Source organism: Sphaeramia orbicularis, chromosome 24 (assembly GCF_902148855.1).
Source record: "Sphaeramia orbicularis chromosome 24, fSphaOr1.1, whole genome shotgun sequence".
In the NCBI taxonomy this organism is placed as follows: Eukaryota; Metazoa; Chordata; class Actinopteri; order Kurtiformes; family Apogonidae; genus Sphaeramia; species Sphaeramia orbicularis.
This window is the reverse complement of record NC_043979.1, coordinates 26,224,189-26,247,551: the sequence shown is the minus strand read 5'-3', so window position 1 is coordinate 26,247,551 and position 23,363 is coordinate 26,224,189. Positions and strand designations below refer to the sequence as shown.

General features: G+C 41.9%; 1 protein-coding gene and 2 pseudogenes across 1 annotated transcript; 2 read left to right on the top strand and 1 right to left on the bottom strand.

Annotated features, from left to right (window-relative positions):
- The first annotated feature begins 453 nt into the window (after positions 1-453).
- On the top strand, positions 454-3,828 carry LOC115415153 (C-C chemokine receptor type 6 pseudogene; annotated as a pseudogene).
- A 3,714-nt stretch (positions 3,829-7,542) lies between these two features.
- Positions 7,543-9,541, bottom strand: LOC115415152 (kelch repeat and BTB domain-containing protein 11-like). The gene has a single exon (XM_030128627.1). It carries the CDS (start codon positions 9,237-9,239, stop codon positions 8,016-8,018), a length of 1,224 nt encoding a protein of 407 aa, XP_029984487.1. The 5' UTR covers positions 9,240-9,541; the 3' UTR covers positions 7,543-8,015.
- Positions 9,542-11,018: 1,477 nt separating this feature from the next.
- LOC115415149 (NACHT, LRR and PYD domains-containing protein 12-like) lies at positions 11,019-22,340 on the top strand (annotated as a pseudogene).
- Positions 22,341-23,363: the final 1,023 nt, after the last annotated feature.

Genomic DNA, 23,363 nt, shown 5'->3' with positions numbered 1-23,363 from the left:
ATGTCCAGCTTTTCTGGAAAAGTCCATCTTGAAAATGGCTTTGACAATAAATCTACATCCAAATCCATTTCTTCTGTTCCTTCAGCCGTTGTGTTTTAACAAAACAGCTATTAAACCAACACAACTATATTTGTGTTGGTCCAGCTCGCTGCAGATGCAGTTTGCTAGCTTTGGCTAGTACGCTCTCTGACTATCCAATCACAGGGTGTGAATACACTGGCGTTACCATATCCTACTAGAGGGCCTTGGTGTTGCCAACTCAAAATCTGATTGGTTGAAGCAACAGCATCATCGAAACTTATGCTTTACTTAGAGGGCTTGCAGAACTGGTTGTGAAGGCCTCCACCCTGCCTGGCAACAAATGATGGCTGAAATGTGATTGGTTAAATGTTTTAATATGAAAATACAGGTCTGGAAGCAGCACAACCAGGGGAAAAGCCATGAAAGGAAGCAGACAGACCATTTGGAATTATTGAATAAGTATTCATGGACAAAATATAATTAACATTATTCTGTGATTCAGATATTTTTTTGGGCCAGCGGAGACAGCCTTGCAGGCCCTGACGGCCCACCACTGGATTTTGGGAGAAACCACTGAGGTACAAGTATCTGGGTTCTGTTATTGATGACAAACTTGGTGCTGTAAGAAAGCACATGTATTTTTACTGCAAACTTTCCGGTTTTAATTTTGACACTGTTTCAATGAATTGGTGGGTTTCTGCTAAACAGAAAAATCATTTCTGGGTTTTGTGAAAGTGTGCAGCTAAATTGGGATTGTGTCAGTATTTGTTGCTCTTGGATGGCTGATGTTGGGTGTTTATTCACTGATGGCTGTAAATCAAATTGCCTCTCGGGGATAATAAAGATACTCTGATAATCTTGAACTTTGGCCATGAAGTCTGACATAGTCGACTGTGTCTATACTTGTTCCTCTTGAACTCTGAAACATTTGTGCGGACTCTATTCTGAGGTGCTGTTCATCTGTGGTTTCTGAGGCTGGAAACTCTCAGGAATTTAGCCTCTGCAGCAGAGGGAACTCTTGGTCTTTGCTCTCTGAATGGTGCCAGTTTCAGTCAAAGTTCTTGCAGTTGTCCAGGGCGACTGACTTCATGGCTTAAAGTGTAGTGGTATTCACTGCATAGAACTTTGTTGAACTGGCAGATAATCCCAAACAAATTACGAAGGACAGAAAATACACAGTTTAACTCCTGACAATGCAGATCTGTTAACTGGAAACCAAGGTGACTGTAATTAATACTATTTAATTCCATGTGTCCCTTTGCTTTCTTTTTGTGTTGTCTTTCTTTCAACTATAAAACAAACTCCATTGACCTTCACCATCACCATTTACCTTTTCTTTTTCTCTCATTAACGGTAGAACAAGATGGCGCTCTACCCAGAAGAGGAATGGGATTATTCTAATTATTCTGATTATTCTGATTATTATGATTACATTAATGGAACCGACATTGTTGAACCTTGTCATTATGACAACAACCACAGTGTGGAGCAGGTGGTGGGCCCATACATCCACTCCATCATCTGTGTTCTTGGGTTCCTTGGAAACAGCCTGGTGATCATCACCTACGCCTTCTACAAGAGAACCAAGTCCATGACCGATGTTTACCTGCTGAATGTGGCCATTGCTGACCTGCTGTTTGTGGTTTCGCTGCCCCTCGTCGTCTACAATGAGCTGACGTCGTGGTCCATGGGGTCGGTGGCCTGCAAGCTGCTGCGTGGTTCCTACAGCGTGAACCTGTACAGCGGCATGTTGCTACTGGCCTGCATCAGTACTGACCGCTACATCGCCATCGTCCAGGCCCGTCGCAGCTTCCGTCTGCGCTCGCTGCCCTACAGCCGCCTCATCTGCGCCATCGTCTGGATTTGCGCTCTGCTGCTGTCTGTGCCCACCTTCTACTTCTATGACTGTTACACACCCTCCCACAGCATAGACATACTGCATTTCGACAACATGACTCTAAATTCTGAGCCCCAAAATGTGTGCGAGCTGAGGTTTGACAACAACAACGCAGCCAATTTCATGAAGGTGGTGGTCCCCAGTACTCAGCTGGCGGTGGGCTTCTTTCTGCCCCTGCTCATCATGGTCTTCTGCTACACCAGCATCATCGTCACCCTCCTGAGAGCCAGGAACTTCCAGAGGCACAAGGCGGTGCGGGTGGTTTTTGCTGTGGTGGCGGTCTTCATCATCTGTCACCTGCCCTACAACATCACGCTGTTTTACGATACTGTCACGATGTTCGAGCAGCAGGACTGCAATGTGTTGGACAATGTGCAGGTGGCCAAGACCATCACGCAGACCATCGCCTACTTGCACTGCTGCCTGAACCCAGTGCTGTACGCCTTCATAGGGGTGAAGTTTAGGAACCACTTCAGGAGGATCATCCAAGACCTCAGGTGCCTGGGGAAGAAATACATTGCCCCTGAAGGTTCTCCAGAGTCACCTCAGAGATCTATGTGTCCACTCAGCGCTCTGTGGATGGATCCAGTGACAACGGCTCCTCATTTACCATGTGAAGACACTCTACAGTTGAACTCAGAAAGAGCAAAATGTACGACTTCTATAAGAAATCATGTGTGAAGTTTACTTGAGCTGTACCTGAGTTTGGAAAATGTAAAACAAATGTAAATTATGATTCTCAATCTGTGGGCTCGGTGATTCTCATTCATCAACCAGGTCAGGGGGGGGCTGTCAAAACACCTCTGGGGTCAGTCGTACAGGATTATGCATTACCTCACAGAACTAAGTTACTGCGATAGCACTAGGAAAGAAATGTTGTATATACATGACAATAGCATGTTAAGTTTTGGCTTGTATTGGGCGCAAATAAAACTGAAAAGGGTCACAGACAGGATTAAAATAACAAAGACAGAAGACAAATTTACACCCGACTATCAGCATCCACCACCTCCTCCTTCTAAGGTTTAACCCCATTTTGGTGGGGATTGGGGGAGGATCTGCCTTGACGGAGGTCTGCACTCTCCAAGTGTTTTTCTAGTTCATCATTGAATTTAGTCTCAAACAGTATTTCAGACAAGAACACTTTTGTAGCTTGGAAGGGATTTTGGAGTATGATTACTCCAAAGGTACACAGTAAAAGTAGTTCATAGTGTTTTTGCTAATAGTATATGAAGTACTAATACCAAATATACTACATTTGTGAAATACTTATGGAGGAAAAAGATTTGATTTCATGTTAAAAATAACCTTAAAGCCAGCTTATTAGCCATCTTACTTTACCGTAATTATCAGATAAATAGTACACATGAAAACCACGAGGTGCTGGCTTGATTATGCAGAAGAGAATCAGGGCTAGTTTGACTGCAGTAAGGTTTCAGGGCATCTGTGTGTGTGTGTGCTGTGTGTGTGTTTCTGCATAGTTCTGTGAAAGTCAGACGTATTTAACTGGCCAGTTTGGTACCTACAGTTGAGGAATAGTCCCATCTCTATATTAAATATCTCGGCAAGTTGATAGGACCAATATTTTGGGAGATATTTGTAATTTTAGATTATAATAGAATATAATTATAAGAGCTATGCCCATGACCATTGATGGGAAGTGCAGTACCTTGCTGCATGATAGAAAATGAAGTTAAAAACAGGAACGACGCATTTAACTAATTTCAGTCCATGACGGTTGACAGGAAGCACAGTACCACCCTGCATGACACGAAATAAAGTTCTCAGCATAAAACACTACCACATCTAGAACGCATGGTTCACCACGGGTCAACACGCTAGTATTTCCCTCTTTAGCGGGGGTCCTGGTCCTGGAGAGCCTCAGTCCTGCATATTTTAGATGTATACCTCTTCCAACACACCTGATTCAAGCAAGCTCTGCAGAAGACTGATAATGACTGTCAGGTGTGCTGGAAGAGGGATACATCTAAAACATGCAGGATTGTGGCTCTCCAGGACCAGGGTTGGCCACCCCTGCTCTTTAGCATCACCACCTGCTGGTCAGTTTGGTTTATCATTAAACTTGTCTTCTGTGTTGGCATACTGTGATATTCTGTATTATCTCAGGTTCAAAACATGCCATCGTTTTATTAAAAAAATCTGAGAAGTTTAATTGAATCATTTTGGATCGTGGCTTGCCATTGAGGGGTAATAGTGGGTCCTGAAGACAGACCAGTTGAGAACCACTGAAATAAAAAACTATGCCTGCCATGTTGTTGCTTTCATTGACAGTCATTGTCAATTTTATGTCAGCGTTTAAGCCTAAATAAAAACCTAAAATGGAGATCTGAGGTCTATGTCTTAAAGGTTGGTGATGACTGATTTAGACAAAGACCCCGAGGATGGAGCCTCCATCATCTACTGCTGTTTGTTTACGTAGCCCATACAATGGTATGGGTCTTACAGCTGCTGTTGAACTGTAGTGAACCTATAACCTCATATGTCCTTTATCATTTTATTTTGGATATTTTTCAAATATTGAGATAATTTGATCAGGTTCTAAAAATAAATTAAAATAGAAAACACTGGTTTAACTTGTGAGAAAGTCAGTGACTGGACACGATAAAGAAAGAAGTTAGAAAATGTCATATCCTGCAACAGCAAAAGCAATGTAAAACCCTAAACAAGATGAAACTGATGTAAAAGACGCAACAAAACAAAAGTGACAGAGTGCAAAAATGATGTCAAAGATGCAGAATTACTAAAGTGACATGATGAGACAGAAACATCTTCAGTTCCAAACGAATAACATGAAACTACATTAACAATAATTAAACTAAATGAGTAGTGCTCCTGTCACTGGTCCACTCAGAGCCTTAGAGTTGACAGTGTTTCCATGAATGTAATTAAAAACCATTTGATACACGACTCAGGTTCTGCAGAATCAGCACAAACAGGTTCACATCCACAGTCGAGCCTCAATGTTGCAATCACAGCAAAAAGCAGGAGGTCAGAGCTATAATGTGATTAAAACCTGAATCAGAGTCCACATAGTAATGAGGCTGTGACATATGGAGTCCAAGCTGAGAGCTGGATCAGACCCCGACTCTGTCAGCAGGAGAATGAAATATGGACGAGGAGAAACACTGGGTTTAACTCAGCTCTGAACTGAGACGGAACAGAATGGAAATGGATGAAGGTTCCTTTAAATCGGCGAAACAGGGAGATCTGATGAACGTAACAGGATTCAGAGTCTGAGTACATCACAACATCCTGCTGCAGAGAAAATCCAATCAGACACAAACATATAATCTGGTTAACGTGGACTGAACCAGACCAGAAAACAGTCTGTGGACCAGCTTCAGCTCAAACCACACATACACTAGTCATCACAGACATGCAAACACACAGACTGTTAATGAGCTGACATTGAACAACAAGATGTTACTGTTTAATCTGTAAAGTCATGTGGATGATGGTTTTGCCATTTTTCAGTCATCGTCATCTTGGTTTTTCTTTGGACACATAAGAGCAAGGAGTGAAAGTCACCAAGATAATCTTTATATTAACTCTCTGAAGCATCATGAACTGGGCTGTAGAGGCTGTAAACATATTGAAAGGCTTTTCAAACTGTTTTTCTTTTAAATTATTTTAGGTTTTGGCTATTTTACCATTTATTCTTCCCATTCTTCTACACAAACTGGTCACTGTATTTGAGTCTGGTATCGCTTTGTTTTTATAGACTGTTGTTGGACTGTATTGTTATAGTTTTATGTATTATTATGAATCTTCTTTTGCTTGTATTTAATTATTATCTTTACCACCTGGTGTTTGTGTAAGTGTATTTTATCTTTGTTTTCTGTGTTTGTAGTAAAGCATTGTACATATTTTTCTAATTTCTTCTTCTTCTTCTTCTTCTTCTTCTTCTTCTTCTTCTTCTTCTTATTATTATTATTATTATTATTATTACTGTTATTGTTATTATGCAGTGTTTCATGGACATTGAGGACCTGCAGCTGTTATGTTTAATCCTTTCATCTCATTGGTTCCTGAGCATCACATGTCTCTGTCAGTAGTTGTATCGGACATTTATCCGTCACAGTAAAAGTACAATAGTCTGATGTTTAAAACTACAGATGATGTAAATACTGTAGTGAAGGACAGGTACTTTACCGCTGTGGATCTTAAGATGCTTTTCTGATAAACCTCTGTGTACCCGTATCTTTACATGTGAATCTCTGCTTTTCTCTATTTTGAAGCATCAGCGACAAACAAAAACATCACTGTTGGACTCAGACAAAGAATCTGATTCATATAACTGGTCATTGTCACCGCCTGACGCTGTGCTCTCATCGGCCTGTTTGTCTGGAACCAGGTGAGTCTTGTTTTGACACATTAAACCATACAGATATTAAAGCAGCTCAAACACTGAAAATAGTCAAATGTTTCTCCTGTCTCAGTACATGATTAAAGGTAAGTTTATGTCAGAATGGGTCACTGTCATGGCCCAGCCTTTCAGTTTCATGTTGTCCATCTAGTTGTTCTAGCTCTAGGTTCTGCAAGCGCTGGGTCTCCAGTAATTACCTGGGGTCTGTCTATAAAGCCTGGGAGGCTTTTGGCCTACCTCTCCCTGTTCATCTGGATTGTGTTGCCACTCAGCCCTGATCTATTTTTCCTTTGTTCTTTCCTTGTTTCTCACCTGGCCAGGTATGGTGATCAGCTTTGGTTCTCTTCCTTTTGCACACATTCCACACATACAGCTCCACTTACGCAACACCTCACATGCAAACTGATGATACAGATGGACCACTTACACCTTTTGTTGATTTGTGGCATTATCTCTGATTTTGAGAATTTCAAATCAAACTTGGTAAATGGTTCTTGGTGTGTTTGGTCCTCTTTTGTTATGGTCTTGAGCCAGGCCATGACAGTCACATGATTATCTCATTAATTATATAGTTTAAGGATGTTGAAACACATGTGAAATGCGTATTTTAACTTTGCTCAACTTTGAAACTGTTTTGTGTTCCACTTTAAAGGGGCAGTGCCAGGAGTGTCTGATGATAATATCACTCTTTACATGGACAGGTGAGCTGCAGGTGAGTTTAATGTTTTATGAAATAACCAAGATTTAAACATTCTGTTTAACACCATAGAAACTGGATGTGCTTTTATTCTGGATAGAAAACTTTTGAAAGTGTTGTTCAGCAGTTATTTCATTTGTTAAATTTTTATGACCAGGTTTTATGCCTTTTAGTCATTTATATGATAAAACAAGTGTAAAATTATCTAACTGCATCAGATACACAAAACACTCATGAACCTGCACAGACCCTGTCTTCTCAAAACCTGACCATTGGATCCACAACCAGACTGGACTTCTACTGGATCAGGATTTAAAGATTTGATGTAAAATAGCAACAGGTGTTTGATTAAAACATGTATAAGACGAACTAAACACAAAGGGTCTGAGAGTCCAGTCTGACTGTGGACATTCAGGACCCTGTAGACTCGTATGAATAAATCAGACTGATTCTGGACTGCATGTAGACCTCATCGCTTTCTGAGTTTACTATTGCATCAGACAACTGTTTCTTCTGAACAGATCAGAGACCAGGACCAAGTTCAGGCAAGTTGATCACTTTAGTTTATTGGTTCAGAATCAGGTTTTACCAGACCTTCAACACAACATCCAGACCTTGGGGCTTCTGCACCTCAGTCTGCATTAAACCAGATCAGACACTGATCACATCCTGCTCAGATCACAGCTTAGAGCTGAATTCTTCTCTAAAGTGACTGAACTGAAAAAGTGGAGACAATGACCAGGCACATTCTCCTCATGATTTCATGATCTCAGCTCAGAAACATCCAGTCGGAGCTGAACAGTATCAACATTCATCACTGGACTGAACAAGGGATTCAGACCAGAACAAGGTCCAAGTCAGTCCTCCAGATGTTCTGCAGCTGCGCAAACTCATAACATCCAGAAATAAAACCTCCCAATAAATGCAAACATAATGGAACTGAACAAAAGGCACAGTCTGGACCAGGTCCAGAGGCAGGGTCATGCTCTTATGTGGTTTTGGCCTGTGGTACGTCAGTCCTGGACCGCGATTTGTCCCGGGGTAAACCCGTCCTGGTTCAGGCTGAGGACGAAGGGGACCAGGGCTCCTCGGGCTTCGGTGGGGGACTGCAGGACCTCCGGTAGGAACCCCTCCTGGTCCCCCTGCACCTCGAACTGCAGCGTCTGGATCCGGTTTACGCAGTAGATCCGGTCCCCGAGCACAGCGCAGCGGAACGGCAGCGGGTTCTCCAGGGGGAAGGACGTCCCCCCATGCCACACCTTCACTACAGTGTTGTATTTGTACACACTGACCCCCGCGCGCTCCCGGTCCACGTCGAAGCGGTACACGAGGCTCCGGTGCGCCACCATGTCCGTGGAGCGGCGACGGCTCTCGTTGAAGGGACACTCGTCCCACTCGTCCCTCCGGGAGCTGTACCGGAGCAGGCGGTAGAAGAGAGACCCCCCTGACACGAACAACTCCCCCCCACAGCACGTGGCTTCGTGCGCCACCGCGAACGAGCCTTTGGGCAGCGGGGCCACCGGAGTCCACCTGTCCGCACGCGGGTCGTAACGCTCCACGGTGAACAGACACTCCCCCCCGATGGCGTACAGGCACCCGTCCATGGACACCAGGCGCAGCTGGCTGCGGGGCTGGCTCAGCGGCCGGACCTGGCTCCAGGTGCCGGTCAGAGGGTTGAAGCAGAACACCCGGTCCGACGCCTTGGACCGACCGTCCCCGTGCGCGCGGATCCCCCCGGCCACAAACAGGTAGTTGTACAGGGTGCACATGCCCGAGCCCTTCGCCGGGACCTCGTCCGGGAGGGTGGTCAGGACCTGCCACCGCTGGGAGTCCGGCCGCAGGTAGAACACCCGCCTCTGGTTCGGGTCCTCCGGTGCCAGGAGCGGACTCTGCGGTCGGCTGCTCTCCCGGCTCCCTGCGCGCTCGTAGACCTCGGTGGTCTCCGCCACCGCCAGGACCCTCCTGCCCTCCATCCTCCGGGCTAGGATGTGTTCCCGCTCCACCGCCGTGAGCCGACCGAACACGGCAGGGTTCCGCAGAACCTGCAGGTAGTGGTCGCTCATGAAGCGGTAGATCCGGTCCCGGAGTTCCGCCGCGCCTTCCCTCTTGGCTTTTGTCAGGATGTCGTAGCAGTTTTCCACGTTGATCTCCTGCGACATGTCTACAGCTGCGGAGCCGGGGTGTGGACGCAGACCCCCGGCGGGTCCGTCTGACTCCCTCCCCTCTGTGCCGTCCATCGGGTCCAGATTTATTCCGGATCAAATTGATCAGGTCTGACAGTGACAATTGTGCGTCTGGAGATCCAGCCCCTTTAACCGCCCCTTCCCTCCTCCTCTCCTCCCTCCGTTGCTTTAACTTTGGGTTCTTCCTCTTTCTGCTGAACCGGAACCTCCGGGTCCATCAGACTCTCCCTCCCGGTGTGTGGCGGTGGACAAAGCCGGCTTCTCCCGCCTCCTGGTCGGGGAGCTGCTGTGCGTCTCCGGCTGCAGAGCCCGGAGGACTGCGGACACAAAGGCGTCCAGAGTCCCCCTCCTCCTGCTGCGGCTTCCAACCAGACTGGGTCCCTGCGCCAGGTCTGCGCACCAAGGTGGAGACGAACAAAGAGGCGGAGCAGAACCGAACCGGGTTGGTCTGCGGCAGAACCACAGACTGACCCAAACCCCGAAGTGAAGGGGTTAAAGCCGCATTTGGTTTTGGATCCAGGTTCAGTTTGTGCAGAGGGACATCTGATCTGGAGAAAATTAAGAATTCAGGAAATACTTCACCTTAAATTAAAACTCCTCCACATCTGGGTTTGTTGTCCACTTCTAAACCGTCAGCTGTTTGTGTTTTTGTGTTTTACAGATTCATCATGTTAAATCTGGTCATGGATTAAACTGATGAATCTGAACAAATGAAAGGATTAAGTACCCTCACCCTTTACTCACTTTAAAGAATTTTTACAGACAGACTTATTCAATGAAAGTGTCTCCTACATTTCCCATGATGCACCAGGTCAGTCTGCTTTAACAGTAGAGTTCATGAATAGTCTCATTTTCCGCCTGAAGTTGAACAATAACTTCAGTCATAATGAAAACAGCGCCACCTAGTGTTGAAAACCCAACATTTCGACCTGGTTTTAATCCTGTTCTACTTTCTTAAACTTGAACTCATCCAGGTTCTGGTGCTTCCTCTGGACCAGACCTACAGAAATTCACCATGAGCTGTCATCATGTCTGCTGAACAGACCAGAAAAACTAAACTACCCTCAGACTCCGACATGAGAGAAATGACAGTAAAATGACAAACAGAATTCAGAAGTGTACTGAAGTATCAGAGGTAATCATTGTCCTTCTGCAGAGATGATTTATCAGAAGAAACTCAGTTCTGCTTTGAATCATTCATTTTTATGGTAAACATCAAATACAGTAAAACATTTACTTCTCAAATACAATTAAGTGTTACAAGATGCCACGGAAATACTTTTGTAAAGTACATAAATGTCAAATTAATTTTTAAAAAACTTGGTCAAATATCAAAACCATCAAATCGACTGACCCACAGCCTAAAACTTTAATATAAACATCAATTAACAGGAAAAATCAACTCAAACCTGTTGAACATTTGTCAAAAATGAACTAAATATTTCATTAATTTCAGTTCATTTATATTATTTTTCAGTAAATTTAAATATAGTGTCATTTTCTTTGTGTAATTTATTCATTCAGACGTGATAACAGTTTTGATATTGAGATTTACGTCAATAAATTAAAAAAATAATCCTACCATATAATGCACGTTGTCCATCCGATCGATGTTGCAGCATGGGAGGGCGTTTATACAGATTTTCCTCAGCCTTCACAGGCCCAATCGCCATCAAACTCGCCAAATGAATAGAAACATTACCCCACTATCTACTAGGCACAATTTTATGTCCGTATTCAAAGGTTGTGAGGTATTCTGGGCGATTTTAGCCTCTCATGCTATCGTGCAGTGGCACCACGGGTACAATGCTGCTAGTAATCATAAATGTATGTCTTTAATCATCAAAGTATCATCAAATACCTGGCCACACATCAAAACCCTAACGTCCACAACAATTATAAACCTCATCATGACCTTTTCTGTTATGCATTTCTTCTACTGGGGCTGAAAGAGGCTTCTGCCATTTTAAATGAAATGTAAATGATCTTATAAAGAAAAAATAAAGAGATAATGTGGTGTTTTAGAGACATTCTACACTGTTAAGTCTGGTTTTTATAGCAGGTTTATCCTGTGGGACTTGATGGATTATCAGCTTTTCCACTCATCTCCAACCTATGGTGTCTGAGGCTTTATTTTGTCAATGTTTGACTTGCCGTAGGCGTTCTAGTTCAAAGGTCAGAGCTGATCATATTTTTGGTCATATTTCTGGAGCATGTTAGTCATCAGACGAGAATTAAAGCAGAGCTGAAGCTGAACATCGTCCTGTGGTGAGTTCACTGCCATTATTTCTAATCATTTTCTCCTCAGATCATTCTATCAACCCTCAAAAACCTAAATCAAAACAAAATCATTGACTGATCTAATATGTAAAAAAAAAACTACAAATCCTATCAATGCATTAGAATAATGCAGTTAAAATGCAGTTTCTCAGCTTTTCATCAGTATCAGATGTCTTTTTTTGGATGTTCTGAGACTCTGTAGCAAACATGGAAACACTGTCATCTTCTGCAACATTTATGCACCAGTAAAACCTACGTACTCATAGTTTGACAGATGGCAGTACACTAGGTAGAGATGTTCAGTTAATGATACATTTTGCTGAAAACATCACTTTCTCTCCAGTTTTCTGTTTTTAATATAATGAATTAACTCCAAGCTTTTATGAACATTTATACGGTCATTGAATTGATATATGGAAAATGGAAATTGAAAATATATGATTTCCACTAAAAAACATAAAAAGCAGAGGATAATATTAAAGAAATGGTGAAAAACCATTTAAGAAAAGTTAAATATGGACAAAATTTCACTTGAAAGTTGCCACAAAAATGGGTCGTAAAGAGTTAAAATGGCAGCAGACATAAAGGTTGTTAGCAATTCTAGTGTTTTATATTTGCTTGTGCAGTATTTACTCACTCATTTAACATCATATACAATGATTTAAAGAGACTATTTAGTGAAGAATCTAATTTAATGACCAATTTAGAGCTATTGTCACTGAAATTCATGAAGGTCCAAAATTTAGTCTCTGCCAATGAGTTTACACCATGAAGAAATAAAACATACAACACAGCTGTACAGTCAGAAAAACACATTTACAACAGTTTATGTCTGTTAAAAGTTATCACTTATTATACTGTGCTGACTCAAGTCCTGTCGATGCAGGTCATTAAAACGAATGCTATTCTTAAGGTTAAAAGTGTGCATCTGTTGTTGATCTTTGTATTAAATTGAACATCTTAGCTTCAAAATAAAACAGTCATGTCTTTTCTTTATGTATTTTATAGATTAATCTGCTCACACTGATTCATACTAAGTTGTCTTACTGATGTGTCCAGACAGAAGTTACCCACAATGCAACAGGCCAGTGATTGATTAGAACAGCCCCACTCTGACCTTTGACCCTGGCTGTTCATCTTCAGGTTTTTACAGTTGTGTTGACTAAAAACTGAACTGATGGAAACAGCTTCATCTAGTGGTGAAATATCAGTCTGTTTTAATCTTGGGTTTTCACAGGTTGAAACTTCAATTTACCTTTAACATCAGAATTATTTTAATGTGTGATATTTGTCGCTTACAAGTTAAGTGACAAAATGACAACTCTGTTAATGAACCGAATGTTGTATGGGTCTTTAAATTAGCTCAGTAGATTCACTGATAATAACAAGAAAAGTAATAAACTGACAAAATATCAGTGGAAAAAAAAATCCATAAACCAGTTGTCAAAACATATTTAACACATTTGTCATATTAATGCTTATTAGAGATGGTGTAAAAAAAAATGTACCAATGAACTGATTACTGAAAAAAATAGTTTAACTACAACGACATTAAATGTTTAATAATTACCAGACCATTAGTAAATATAGACTTACCTGACAAATGGAGATAAGAGTGTGATATGAACATTCAAGGTCTGATACAGTAATAGATACTGCAACGTCAACACAATATGAAACTAGAAGCACTCGGAGAGTGCAGACCTCCGCCAAGGCTGATCAGTGGCCCCCCCCGTGGGCCCCCCCACCCCCGATCACCACCAAAATTTAATCATTTCTTCCTTATCCCATTTCCAACAAACCCTGAAAATTTCATCAAAATCTGTCCATAACTTTTTGAGTTATGTTGCACACTAACAGACAGACAGACAAACAGACAGACAGACAGACAAACAAACCCTGGCAAAAACATAACCTCCTTGGCGGAGGTAATAATGAAAAACAACACAATTATACAGACATAAAACACATGTATACATATAGAATTGTTCAGTGTTTATTGGACTTGAGTAAACTCCAGTCTGATCTGACTTTAAAAACACCAGACCTGTATTCTAACATGATAATGAAAAGGTTAAATACTCATATTGGTTTTGTTAAAAAAAAAAAGTTTTTAGGGTATGTGATCTTTAAAGACACATGAGTCCATGTCTTCACACCAGACTTAAAAGAACAGGTTATTCACTTTAAAATAGGGTTTGATAATCACACAGACATTGATACGATGACACTGAACACCTGAGATCTGTTTGTGTGAAGGTGGATGTGACATGGATCAGGACGGAGAGGGGGGAGGGAGCAGACCAGGACCTGGACATGGACCCGAACCTGTACCTGGAGCTGAACCTGAACACAAACATGACGCTGAATCCAGACCTGAAGCTGGACCCGAACCTGAACCTGTATATGGGGCTGAACCTGGACCTGAAACCGAACCTGTATCTGGAACTGAACCTGAGCCTAAACCCAAACCTGGAGCTGAACCTGGACCTGGCAGCATGTCTACGAAGAATGACCAATCTATGGATAAACGCATCCTCTTCATAGATGGACATCACCCAGCTGATCAGAGGTCAGATCAGCTACTGAAACGCTTCAACCCCATACATCCATCTAAAATGAACTAAATTAACAACATCCTCAGCTAAGAGCAGAATACCCTGTTTTCTGTTTTTGGCTGTTTAGTTAATATACAATTTAAATGCTCATAATGCTCCTGTTTGGCTCATATAATTTCCTTTCCTCCCTACTCTTTAAGTTTTTCAGTGTCCTCAAAAACCACCTCAGGTGTAGTCTGTCCAACTCTTTGACATAGTCTGCACCAAAATCAAAAATCTCATGTCATCATTGTATTTCAGATAAGAGAGTTTAAATGACGTAAATACCGAGCTTCTATTCATTGGTGGGTTTTATGTTCCTATCAGGCTCAGTCCACAGAAGCTAACTGAACCTGGACCTGGACCAAGTGGGGTGTCCATGATGAGTGATCAATCTATGGGTAAACACATTTTCTTTGAAGATGGACAGCACTCAGCTGATCAGAGGTGAGGACATGTTTGTAACATATGTATACAACATTCACATGTAAAAGTGGGTGTTTAGGACTCAAACTACATAGACTGAAAGTATCTGAACCTGGACCATGAGCAGATGAGTCAATAACACGTCTAAACCATGTGGTAATTTATGACTGTGCCTTTTTTTTGATAGGCCATAAATGATTTGGCAGTCATACAGTGACCTCATAAACCATTCAGCCTTCAGTGGCTTAATCTACATCAGATACAGCGATGGGTGTCATTTTTATAGTCCGTGTCTGTTCTGCAGTAAATCACAGTGCACAGGGACACATTTAGGAGACACGGCTAAATTAGTGCTGAATAAAACCATGAAAATAATCTGAACATAATTAAACAGTTAAATACAACCATAATCAAACAATTAAATTGACAATGGTATTTTTTTATTTGATCTTAAATACAGCTGGTCCATTTACAGCAGCATAGTTTCATGTCCTGTTCACTTGTGCACCTCCCCTAAATAGAGCTATGTTGTCCCAAAGGTTTAGTTTATTTGCCTTCCTGGACAGGAGAAATAAAGGACTGTAAATAAAAGGCATACTGTGAGGATATGAAACCCCTCATTAGAGTCTTATTAGTATCAGGGGGATCCATAAAGATCTGGTTTGGCAGAGGCAGATGTGTTTCTTCAGCTGTTTTAGAATTTAATCTTCCCTTATTGTCTTCATCCATTTCCTCTGGTTTTTGTTGTCAAATGGGAGGTAGTAGAGTGAATGCATGTTGTGGACTGAGATCTAACAGGGCAGCTATTGACCCAATATTGCTGCATATTATTAATGACCAGTGTCAGAGTATTGAACCATTTAAGAAACAGATAATATAGTATGTGCATTCCATTAATTTAACCCTGGGACTGGTCAGAAGTCAGAGTGAATATAGTTGAATATAAAAACAGATTAATATAATACAAATGATTTCAATATTCTGTATAACTAATCAGGCCCTCTCACTAGCTCACTGAGGTAATGTTCATTGTTCTCATTTTTCTTCTGCACACGGAGGTTCATGGGGTCTGTTATTGAAGTACAGAGTAAGTTACCATGGAGATTTACCTGAAGTAAACCACCTTCATGATCTGTAAACTCAAGGTCAAATCAGAAGTTACCTTGATAAGCCCTGAATCCTGCTTCATAGTACAGGACCCTGGGTCTTAAGGCTCAATAATCTAATTAGACCGAATAATACTGACTGAAATACTGTTAACATTCTCTCCACAGAGTTCCTGAGCAGATCTCAGAGGTTCTCAGTGTTCAGTCAGCACAGCAGCACCAAACAGACCTGGACTCCATATTTGTGGTCAGTAAATGTAAAAACAGAGGTGTCTTTCATTTAAGATGTTTTCATTCACGTTTTCAGTTTGTGCATAAAATACCTGATTGAAAATACTCAGAATTGGAAAAAGTCATGCAATGCTTTTAGGTTTGATAGTTTGAGAAGTATCAGAAAACAATTGACACCAAATGCAGACAGATCCTACTGATAGCTGTTAAAATGTACATGTTGTTGTGTTCCAGCTGCTGGAGGAGAACATCATCAGTTTTGTGAAGAATGAGCTAAAGAAGTTCCACAAGGTTCTGAGTCCAGATTACCCAGAATGCTCAGAGAGTCAGAATGAAGATGAGATGCAGAGAAGCAGCAGAGAATCATTTCTGAGGATCACACTGAACTTCTTGAGGAGGATGAAGGAGGAGGAAGTGGCTGACATTCTACAGATGAGTAAGAGCATTTAACAGCTTTAATAGAATCCGCACACAGGTTGATTATCTTCCTTATCTAGGCTCAGAGTAGGTGAGATCTTAAACTCCCCTTTTGTTCTTCTAAGGAACATTGAGACATTTCCAAACAAGCCCACATATATAATCCCATAAGTGTGCCCTGGGTCTGCCTAGGGGCCTCTTCCTAGTTGGACATCAAACACCTGACCATGGGGAGGTGTACAGGGGGTATCCTTACCAGATGAACCACCTCAAGTGGCTCATCTAGATGTGGAGGAGCAGCAGTTCTACATTCACTTCCTCCTGATGACCAAACTCCTCAATATATTGTTACAGGTCCCAAGTATGGTACCACAGTAACAAAGTACAAATCTGTGAAATACAGATAAAGTTGAGCAGCAGTGAAGACACGGAGCATTCAGTTCTTCATCCAGATTACATCTGATGCATGGGCAGAAGTTCCCACCTGAAACAACCTGGAGTGCAACCGCTCCCATGACAAAGGTTCCACCTGGATGCTGCTTACATTTATCATGTTTTTTCATAATATACATGACATATAAAATGACGTGGCTGCCAGTTAATTTTTCAGAGTAATATTAAACCCTGTCAAACAAAGGAAATTATTTTCCAGCTGCCTAAATTAAATACAATACAAAAATGGTCACACTATTTTTGGCATGTTACAATATTCACTGCCCAATGGTGTCCCCGTATGAAATCAACAGAGATCCAACCCCTCAGTAAACAGTGTAGGTGAAGCACTACTTCCCTGAGATGTCAGATGGTTTGCCAGAACATCCTTATGGCCAACTCCAGAAGTCATGAACATTTGATTTTTTTTTTTTTTTTTTTTTCCCCTCACCTCATACTCAAATCTACTAGACATGTACCAAGTCTGTCTAGGATCCTCCCTGGCGCCTGATCCAATGTACAACTAGATGATGATCATTTGACAGGTCAGTTCCTCTCATGGTCACTAGACTGATGACATGGCTGCTAAGTTGATCGCTGACCTAATGTTACGAGCACCCTCATACTCAAGCATTGTGTTTGTTATGCTCAGCTTGTGATTAGCACAGAAGTCCATCAACAAACACCATTTGAGTTCAGATTATTGATGACATTCTTTCTAATCGCACTGGTCCAGGTTGCAGTGTCATTGCCCATGTGAGCATTGAAGTCTCTTAATAGAACAGTGGAATCCTCAGAGACCAACTTCTAGTACAACCAAGTGACTCCTAGAAAACTGTGAACTCTGGACTGTAATTCAGTGCATTCCCTGATTAAAGGAACAGGAAAATAACCCTTTCATTTACCAGGAAAAAGTCCTATGTAGAGTGGGCTGGGTGGCTACAAATGAACCCACACTTGCCTTCACCTAAAGATGCTGCCCAATACACACTGGACCACATCCCTATGGCTTGTCCTGTGGGTGGTGGGCCCACAAGAGGGCAGTCTCATGGAACACCTTTAGACTAAGCCACTGAGTCTCAGTGATGAAACCCCCCCGCCTCAGGTCTGGATCTAATAAGGACCCCATTATCCCCAACCAGGATAACTCACCCCTTGATTTCCTCACTTCCCATGGATCTTCTGAACTGACTCATCGGACTAAGGCATTAATGTGATCCAAAGAGGAAATGTGGAAAACTTTTAGAGGGATATTGTGTTCCAGCTCTGTAAAGAAACAAGCATTTGAATGTATTTGATCTGTACTAGCCAAATGTTTAGGATCATCGCATTTACTGTTTAATTGGTTTTGTTTCAGAGATGCTTTCTCTACAGTGCAGAGATAAATTGAAGTCTAACCTTACGCAGAAGTTTCACTGCGTGTTTGAGGGGATCGCTAAAGCAGGGAATCCAACCCTTCTGAACCAGATCTACACAGAGCTCTACATCACAGAGGGAGGGGCTGCAGAGGTTAATGATGAACATGAGGTCAGACAGATTGAAACAGCATCCAGGAAACCAGACAGACCAGAAACCACCATCACATGTAAGACATCTTTAAAGGCTCAGCTGAGAGAGATAAACCAATCAGAACAGTTCTGACGAAGGGAGTGGCTGGCATTGGGAAAACAGTCTTAACACAGAAGTTCAGTCTGGACTGGGCTGAAGACAAAGCCAACAGAAACATACACTTCACATTTCCATTCACTTTCAGAGAGCTGAATGTGCTGAAAGAGAAAAAGTTCAGCTTGGTGGAACTTGTTCACCACTTCTTTGCTGAAACTAAAGAATCAGGAATCTACATCTTCAAAGACTTCCAGGTTTTGTTCATCTTTGACGGTCTAGATGAGTGTCGACCTCCTCTGGACTTCAACAACACTCAGATCCTGTCTGATGTTACAGAGTCCACCTCAGTGGATGTGCTGCTGATGAACCTCATCAAGGGGAACCTGATCCCCTCTGCTCGCCTTTGGATAACTACAAGACCTGCAGCAGCCAGTCAGATTCCTGCTGACTGTGTTGACTTGGTGACAGAGGTCAGAGGGTTCACTGACCCTCAGAAGGAGGAATACTTCAAGAAGAGATTCAGAGATGAGGAAAAGGCCAATGCAATCATCTCCCACATCAAGAAATCACGAAGCCTCCACATCATGTGTCACATCCCAGTCTTCTGCTGGATCACTGCGACAGTTCTGGAGAACGTGTTGAAAACGTCAAAGGGAGAAGAGCTGCCCAAGACCCTGACTGAGATGTACATCCACTTCCTGGTGGTTCATGCCAAATTGAAGAACATCAAATATCATGGAAGATCTCAGACAGATCCACACTGGAGTCCAGAGAGTATAAAGATGATTGTGTCTCTGGCAAAACTGGCTTTTGAGCAGCTGCAGAAAGGAAACCTGATCTTCTATGAATCAGACCTGACAGAGTGTGGCATCGATATCAGATCAGCCTCAGTCTACTCAGGAGTGTTCACAGAAGTCTTTAAAGAGGAGAAAGGACTATACCAGAACATGGTGTTCTGTTTCATCCATCTGAGCGTTCAGGAGTTTCTAGCTGCTCTTCATGTCCATCTGACCTTCATCAACACTGGAGTCAATCTGCTGTCAGAAGAAAGAGGGAAGTATAAACTCACACGTCTCCACCAAGCTGCTGTGAACAAGGCCTTACAGAGTCCAAATGGGCACTTGGACTTGTTCCTCCGATTCCTCATGGGTCTTTCACTTCAGACCAATCAGAGTCTCCTACGAGGTCTGCTGACACAGACAGGAAGTAGCTCAGAGACCAATCAGGAAACAGTCAAACACATCAAGAAGATTTTAAGTAAGAATCTGTCTGCAGAGAGAAGCATCAATCTGTTCCACTGCCTGAACGAACTGAATGATCGTTCTCTGGTGAACGAAATTCAATGGTACCTGAGTTCAGGAAGTCTCTCCACAGATAAACTGTCTCCTGCTCAGTGGTCAGCTCTAGGCTTTATTTTACTGTCCACAGGAAAAGATCTGGATGTGTTTGACTTGAAGAAATACTCTGCCTCAGAAGAAACTCTTCTGAGGCTGATGCCAGTGGTAAAAGCATCCAACAAGGTTCTGTAAGTCAGTCAGAATTTTTTACAAATAATGATGCTGGTAATTATTCGATAGTCAAAACCATGTTGGTTTTATATGCTGTGTTTCAGGTTGAGTGGCTGTAATCTCACAAACAGAAGTTGCGAGGCTCTGTCCTCAGTTCTCAGCTCCCAGTCGTCTCAAATGAGTGAACTGGACCTCAGTAACAATGACCTGAAGGATTCAGGAGTGAAGATACTGTGTTCAGGACTGAACAGCCAAAACTGTAAACTGGAGACTCTCAGGTAAGATTACTCTTTGAAAGACAGCTTCTGTTTTACATATATACCTTGATATGTAATCTTTGCAGGATTTATTGCCTGCAATAAAAAAACAAATCAAAACCCTCTTTTTTCCAGACTGTCTGGCTGTCTGATCACAGAGGAAGGCTGTTCTTATCTAGCCTCAGCTCTGAAGTCCAATCCGACTCATCTGAGGGAACTAGACCTTCAGTACAACCATCCAGGAGAAGGAGGAGTGCAGTTGCTGTCGACTTTACGTGAACATCCACAGTGTAGACTGGACACTCTCAGGTATGGACAGCCAAGACTCTGGAGATTAAACTTAGCCCTGTTCTTTCATTTCTCTCTGGATTGGTCTTCTAAGGTTTACTAATAATTCAGGAAATCTTCTCATACCTAAATTCTTTGTTTTTATGTTCCTCTGGGAATTCTTTTTGTTAACATTAAAGACGATTTCCTTTTTTGTCGGTAGTAGGCCACTTAAGACTGTGGTTTACAGTGATTTTACATCAGTAACATCAGCAGATCATGGCCTCAAGTGTTTTATGGGTTTTATGAAATAGGTGCAGCATATACCTAGCAAGGTTTCATAAAATAAACACACAGCCTTAAAAATAAAATAATGTATTGATTACAAATATTCTTTCACTAATACAATTGAGCATTAAACACTGTGTGTTCCCTGGTTGTTGTAATCAGCCCAACTGTGCAGTTGAAGTAGTCTTCAGTTCATGTTCAGTGCTCTTTAATGGTTCAGGGCTGTTTGAAAGTTATTTCAGTTGTGAGACACTAGAAAAGTGGATGTTACTCCTGTATCCTGCCATTTCATTTCTATTTGAGTAATATTGACACTACACAGAGGATTCGCATTTCTGCTATGTCACTGATGGGATTGGTCATCCTCCAGAACATCAATGAGTTCAGTACTGTTTCTCTGACACTAAGTCACATGCCAATAAAGAGATCACATGGTCTAACTGTCAATCAATGATCAAGAGGTTGTGAGTTGTGACTATGTTTAACGTAACCAATTATTTGAGGGCAAATGTTTCCCCTGGTTGTTGCAAACTGCATCAAAAATTGCTGTTTCATTAAAATATAAATAAATAAAAATGCCACTCTGGTCTGCAACACTTTTCATGTGGCTGCTCTAATCTGTTGACATGCGAAGGAAATGAAAATCGACGAGTAATGTGACTACTAATCATATGACAGGTAATCAGTGTGTTCCAGACATAATATGTCAGTTTCCTTCTCTTTCTGCATGTCATTGACAAACTAATGAACTGTGTTCCATAATGAACAGCTGTTACAGTTTGTGTTGGATAGAAAACCAATGCATTTCTTCCTACAGGGTGGATCATGATGGACCACAAAGATTAAAACCAGGTCTGAAGAAGTGTAAGTATGGATTTAATTTGATCCATGACAGCAAAACAGTACACTATGAGTTTTTAATACAGAGTTTATAAGTTATGGTATCAAAGTGATACAGGCTTAGAGAAAACAGAATATCGTTGTTCCATTTAACTGATACTGTATATTTTAAATCACAAAATAAACCTGTCAGATAATAAACTCTTCTCTTTTCTTTTCATCAGATTTCTGTGAACTGACACTGGATCCAAACACTGCACATAGAAAGTTAAAACTGTCCAACGATAACAGGAAGGTGACTCATGTGAAGGAGGATCAGTCCTATCCTGAGCATCAGGACAGGTTTGATATCTGGGAACAGCTGCTGTGTGCAACTGGTCTGACTGGTTGCTGTTACTGGGAAGTGGAATGGAATGAAGGGGTTTCCATATCAGTGGCTTACAGAGGAATTAGAAGGAAAGGAGAAAGTAAAGACTGTGTGTTTGGAAGAAAGAATCAGTCCTGGAGTCTGTTCTGCTCTGAACGTGGTCTCACGGTCTGGCACAATTACGAAAAAAAAGTCATCTGTCCTTCCTCCTCCTCTGGTCGAGTAGCAGTGTACATGGACTGTCCTTCTGGATATCTGTCCTTCTACAGACTCTCCTCTGACCGGCTGATCCACCTCCACACCTACAACACAACATTCACTGAACCAGTGTATGCTGGGTTTGCATTATGGTCTCCGGGTTCCTCGCTGTCTCTGTGTGATGTGGGTGAGGAAAAACCTCTACTTCTGAAGATAAAACCTCACTGATGAATGAACACTCACTGAGCTGATGTGGAGATAAGTGACAAAACAACAGGAGATGCATACAGATACAAATCGAGATGAATGTTATTGATCTCCAGGGGGAAAAACATTTTTTTCAACAGTCCAAGAAAAATAAAGAAAAACAGACAAAACTAGAAAAGCACTGGGAGAGCGCAGACCTCTGCAAGGCAGATCAGTCCCCCCACGATCACCACCAAAATTTAATCATTTGTTCCTTGTGCCAGTATCGACGTTTCCTGAAAATTTCATGAAAATCCGTCCATAACTGTTTGAGTTATCGTCCAGACAGACAGACAAACAAACCCAGATGAAAACATAACTTCTGCCGTTACACTGGGTGGAGGTAAAAATGTAATTAATAAACAAGCAATCGTTAGTCTGAGTCAACAGATGAAGGTGTTTTACAGTCTGATGGTAGTGGGCATGAAGGATCTTCTATACCTTTAAGTAGTGCATCTGCATTTCTGGTTTGTCAGAATGGGATGAAGAGAATTTTCTGGGTTTCCCAACATGCTGTCAATCTTCCTCAGGGTGTCCAGCTTCTGTCCAAAAACAAAACCAGCTTTTTTTGTTTTGCCACTGTGACTATGGAATGCAATGCCACTGTCACTTTGCGCTTTAAATTCTGTTGACTCTTTTAAAAAGCAGCTGAAGCTCTTCTTTAAAGTGGAGGTGTGTGTTTTTTGACAGTTTGCCTTTATTTCTTATGTCTGTCTTATTTCGGATTTTACTGTAAAGCATTTTGTGAATTCTTTCTATAAAAAGTGCTATATAAATAAACTTTACTTACCAGTTTGTCCAGCCATCTGTGTACTTTGTCTGATGCAGCCTCCCCAGCAGACAACAGCATAGAAAATTGCACTGAACACAACCGATTCTTGGTGCAGACGTCAAGGGACCTTAGCCTCATTTAGAAAAAAATTTTCCTTTTTTTGTGTTCAAGAATTCGGGCTATTTTGTTAAGCTATATATGTCAGCACCTTATCAATGTTACATATGTTGAGTGGATGAGGAGGAGGTATAGATTCATATCAGCTCTGAAATCCCCCAGTGTTTCTTTGGTCACGGAGGTGTTCAGTTAAAGGCTGTTTTTCTGACCTCATTTCCAAAAGG

Excerpts from the sequence above, each read along its gene's own strand:
- LOC115415152 (XM_030128627.1), bottom strand. The coding sequence starts at position 9,239 with ATGGACGGCACAGAGGGGAGGGAGTCAGACGGACCCGCCGGGGGTCTG.